The sequence below is a fragment of the Octopus bimaculoides genome, chromosome 21, assembly GCF_001194135.2.
Source record: "Octopus bimaculoides isolate UCB-OBI-ISO-001 chromosome 21, ASM119413v2, whole genome shotgun sequence".
Taxonomy (NCBI): Eukaryota; Metazoa; Mollusca; class Cephalopoda; order Octopoda; family Octopodidae; genus Octopus; species Octopus bimaculoides.
In genome coordinates, this window is record NC_069001.1 from 8,585,096 (window position 1) to 8,590,341 (window position 5,246).

Here is a 5,246-nt window from a genome sequence, read left to right on the forward strand (position 1 = left end):
AAGGAGGCTTAACATTTTAAGGACCACAACATCGTTGTATCAGTTCAACTCTAGAAATCATGAGATTGCGAAGGCATGAGCAGTCGACCGAAAAGCCCAAGGAGCAAACGTCCTTTTATATGTAACTTCCCTTTTAATTTATTCATAAATAAGTATATACCAGGCCATATACTTGTAGCATAGGATTTTATTGTTCGCGTTTACAGATTTGTATTTACGTGCTATATAGGTCTGCCCGATGAAGGCTGGCCCAGGACTAGAAAAATGAGTTAATAATATCTTGACTTACTTTGATTGACTTTTTTCAGCGCTCTCCTAATTTCTCCTGGTGTAGGATACAGTTGACACTTCCAGAAAAATGCCTTCATTTGGTCAAAAGTAAGTTTGTCTTCTCCACAAGACACTTCATCGAATGCAGCATGGTAAACTGATGGAGAAACATATATAGACGAATGAATAACCGAATAAACGAATGAAAGAATAGGGGAATTAAAAAGAAGAATATAAGAAGAATGATGCTCTAAACCGATGATTCTCAGGCGGGATTCACATGTAGCGGGGTCCTCATGGCCCATGAGGGTCCATGTAAGATTTTGCTGTTAAGATTTATGTGCAATAAACTGATTATGCTTCTTAAATATACGAAATTCTCAGCAAGTCACCATAAAGTCATTCATTTGTCATATTTTGCTGCCATTTCACATTCAGGGCCATTCGTAGAATTCTTGTGTAGCATCCATTTAGCTCGTTTGATAATATCTTTATCAGTGTCCGTGTTTCAATGCCATGCAATAACACTGATTCGGCAGTTGCAATGAAAAGTATGATATTGATTTGCCTGGGCAATTTGGAGTTCCACGCCTTCTTTAATTCGTAACAAGCAGACACGGCTGGGACTATCTGGTCACTGCGTGCGCCGTCCTGAGTCGAAAGCATCCAAATAAGTCATCTGGAACCCACCCCATGGTGATGTCAGAATATGAAAACGTCGTCACGCTTACATCGGCAACTTGATTGCAGACACTGGCCTGGAATGTATCCAGGACCTCGAAGTAGTGATGGTGGACCGAGAAGTGTGACAGGTAGACTTTGTTGCTGCTGTCCGGGTTGGGATCAGGCCATAACAATAAATAACAATCCTTTCTACTATAAGCACAAGGCCTTAAATATTGGCAGAGAGGATAAGTCAATTATATTGACCCCAGTGTTTCACAGGAACTTAATTTATCGACCCCGAAAGGATGAAAGGCAAAGTCGACCTCGGCGGAATTTGGACTCAAAACGGGCCAGTATGTAAATTTAATATTTTATATGCCACAAAGTAAATTAATAAAAAAAAGAAAAATGAAAACAACTATTTTAATCGGTTTATTATATAGTCTTGATTATCCCGCACGTTTTTACATATTGCACAAATTATGTCATTTAATGACCCATGCGTCAGATGTCCAAGTAATCGCAGAGCAATGTGAGATGAAGTGTCTTGCTCAAGAACACAACGTACCACCCGGTCCAGGAATTGAAACCACAATCTCGGGATCATGAGTACAACACCATAACCACTAGGCAGTATGCCCTTGAAATTCGATCAGGGTTAACCAGACACTGATGAACAATAACAACAACAGAGCTGGCAGAAACGTTAGCGCGCCGGGCGAAAAGCTTAGCGGTATTTCGTCTGCCGTTACGTCCTGAGTTCAAATTCCGCCGAGGTCGACTTTGCCTTTCATCCTTTCGGAGTCGATAAATTAAGTACCAATTACGCACTGGGATCGATATAATCGACTTAATACCTTTGTCTGTTCTTGTTTGTCCCCTCTATGTTTAGCCCCGTGTGGGCAATAAAAAAAAATAACAATAGCAACAACAACACAACAACAGAAATAATAATAAAAAGAAAATGACAGCAGTAACACTAGCGAAACAAATGTAGAATTCCTACAATATATCGAAACCCTTACTTTGCTTTTTATCAACGTAATCTTCGATATCTTTGAGGGAGATGTTGTAGCTGCTTTCAGGCTGGTCGTAACGTCCCTTAACTCTTCTTAGTAAATCTTTATATTCTTGCATGACGTGTGGCCATGATTGATTCAGTTTAACATTACTCTGAAACATTTATGAAACATAATAAAATAAAATCAACTAGAAACATCACAAGCAGAAGTAATGGGGGAGCATCATAGCCATGTTTTGAAGGAATTCTTTGGGGTTTGGATAATTCACCTTTGGAAACATGGGTGTTTTGCTCAACATCCTTAAACAACCCTTATTCAGGGACCTTTTGAGCAGGATGGGCTACTTGACCTGAAAGAAATTCTAACTAGGCCCCACCTGCGAGGTCATGCGCTGTTTATCGTGATATGAGATTACCATATCGAGCACATATGGTTGTGATGCATGTGCCTGGTGTACCCTTTTCAGACGGGTAATCATGATGGGTATACTGGGCTTCGTATATTCGCACCTCAGTGTTACTTTGCCTTGATGTCATGCACTGCTCTCTCACTCACTCAATAATGATAATAATAATAATAATAATAATAATAATAATAATAATAATAATAATAATAATAATAATACAAAGATGACCTAGAAACAGCTGTAATATCTACCTCGTATTACATCCTTTAGTTTGCCTCGGGCCATAGAGGCCCAAGAATCCAGGGTTTCACGGGCTTTCAAGGAATTTATGTAACTGAACATAGATGGCTCACCGCTTAATGGATACCAATGTATGGTAAGGTTAAATTGTCACTGGTACACATTTTCAACTGATCAGACAGGAGCTCAAGGACACAATGATGAAGTCATCTGCTCCAAGAATCGAAACCATGATCAGATGATCTTATGATAGATAAGAAGCAAAGTTAACCTCGTAAAGATTCGAAATCAGAATGTCAACATTCGTAATTAAATACCGTACCATTATTACAATACAATATTTTATATTCATTGTGAAGCCCTAGCTTGGCCAGTACCGTTTGAAAGAAGCTGTCACAACGGTTACATACCTTTCTAATTAGTCTTTTTATGCTGGCTCTTACATACCATCCTCTTACAAATTTCTGCATAATTGTAACAGCTTGCTTTCGTCTCTGCTTGGTCAGACTTTGTTCAAAGTAAGTTCTATAAATGACATATATATATATATATATATATAAATACGATGGATTTAGTATTTCGCCGTCAAGAGATATGACGAGTAAACCATTTCTTAATATCCATTTATTTGTTTCCTAATATGAATTCATCCATCTATCCATCCTTCCATCCATCCATCAATACATACATACATACGTACATACATACATACATGATGGCTGCCCCCTCGTTATCGAGTATGGCTATTGCACGAAGCTTAACTTAACGGTGCTGTGATCGAATGTGACTTTTTAGCCCAGCCAAAGATCTACAATGTCTTGCACAGAGTTGGCATCCAAAACCTTTACTGGCAATAGCTGGCTGTTGTTGTAATTGGGCTCCATGTACCATTGCGTGTCGTTTAAGTCCTCCTGCTGAATCACACTCCCTTCCACATGCCCGACAGACATGATTAGTATGGTGTGTAGCATCATCACCAGCGGCCTGGTAGTCAATCATCGGTCTTGCTTTATGACTACGATAACAACATGGATTGATTGATTAATCAATTAACTAATTGATGATTGTTGATAGTGCTGCGAGTCTCATACATACATACATACAAACATATATACATACATACAAAATAGGAAACTAAATTTCACCTTTCTTAGTGGTGTTTCACTAACAGACAGAGTGCACCGCTAAGACTTTCTTGAGAGAACCAGTGTCTCAGTCTTCGTAAAGCTAATTTGGATCCCTACCTAGCATCTCCCAGTAACGAACGTATGCAGTGCATGCTGGAAATCACCATCTGATAAACCAGGTAGCAGCCCTGTCGTCTCCAGATACCGACCGATCGATTCTACACTCACCGATTGCGATACCTCTTCCACACCGTAATGTTTGTAGTGTTTGCATAATATCCGTTGTCTCACTCGGTCGCACTTGGAAATCATGGCAGAAAGTGTAATTGTAATGACAGCTGCTTCTGATAGGACCCTATGGAGAGGGGTACTTGGAGAGTGTACCTCCACAACGCTCTCAGGAACAGGTGGTGGAAAAGATGGATGGAAGGATGCATGCATAGATGGATGGATGCATGGATGGGTGGATAGATCGATGGATGGATGATGTTATATACCGTGTTGTACTTACGCATAAGTGTCCGCATGTGGACAGTATAACTCTGGTTTTTTCTTCTTCGAAGTTCGTTTGCGCGGAGATGTAGTCGTTCTGCAAAGATATGCGTAAAGATATATAGGCAGCATCAAATAGTTTGTAGTGATGTTGGAACAGGTAATATGGCTGTTAAACACATTGATCATTTTGTGAGGGGTAATTTAAAAGTTCATTAATCTTAGAGGATGTTCTGACGAGAGAAATTTACAAATAACAATCAATATAATCAATATGTAGGGCGACGATCTGGCAGAAGTGAAAGGCAAAGGGGCCGATACAGCTTGGCACCGGTGATGTCGCAACTCATTTCTACAGGTGAGTGAAACGGAGTAGCGTAAAATAAAGTGTCTTGCTCAAGACCACAACACACAGCCCGGTCCGAGAATCGAACTTCGAACTCACTGCCTCGTGATTGTGAGCCCGAATCTCTAACCACTGAGCCATGCGCCTTCACATTTACAAGCACACCAACTTTATTCTGCGAAACCAAACTCAACACCGTTAGGCTATTAACTCTGGTAATATCTAACTAGTGCTTACCTTAACTGTTTAGAATTGGTTTTCTTGTCACCTTTAGTGATGTTTTTCTGTAACCATTCTGAATATTCGGCTTCCCAAAGCCAAACGGACTTCTTTCGGGAGGTTCCTTTGCCAGTGCGTGTGTTCTTGCTGGAATGGAAACATGGCAGTTCAAGGGATATTTTTTTCTTTTTATTCTTTATCTACTACTTGCTTCAGTCATTTGAATGCGACCATGCTGGGGCACCGACTTGAAGGATTTTAGTCGAACAAATCGCCCCTAGGCCTTATTTCTTGAAGTCTAGAACTTGTTCCATCGAACTCTTTTTTTTTGGTCGAACCGCTATCTTAAAGGGACTTAAACACACCATCACCGGTTATTAAGCGGTGGTAGGGGATAAACGCAGACACAAAGACACACACGTATATATATATATATATATATATATATATATATATAT

The 5,246-nt window shown here is 39.9% G+C and overlaps 1 protein-coding gene across 1 annotated transcript in view; it reads right to left on the reverse strand.

Annotated features, from left to right (window-relative positions):
• Positions 1 to 269: 269 nt before the first annotated feature.
• Positions 270 to 5,246, reverse strand: part of LOC106880066 (uncharacterized) — an 8,859-nt gene continuing 3,882 nt past the window's right edge. Inside the window, exons 5-9 of the mRNA XM_052975295.1 lie at positions 4,807 to 4,935; positions 4,243 to 4,320; positions 3,015 to 3,129; positions 1,962 to 2,109; positions 270 to 427 (exon numbers count right to left, since the gene is read on the reverse strand). Coding sequence (XP_052831255.1) covers positions 270 to 427; positions 1,962 to 2,109; positions 3,015 to 3,129; positions 4,243 to 4,320; positions 4,807 to 4,935 — 628 coding nt within the window. The remainder of the gene's footprint in view (positions 428 to 1,961; positions 2,110 to 3,014; positions 3,130 to 4,242; positions 4,321 to 4,806; positions 4,936 to 5,246) is intronic.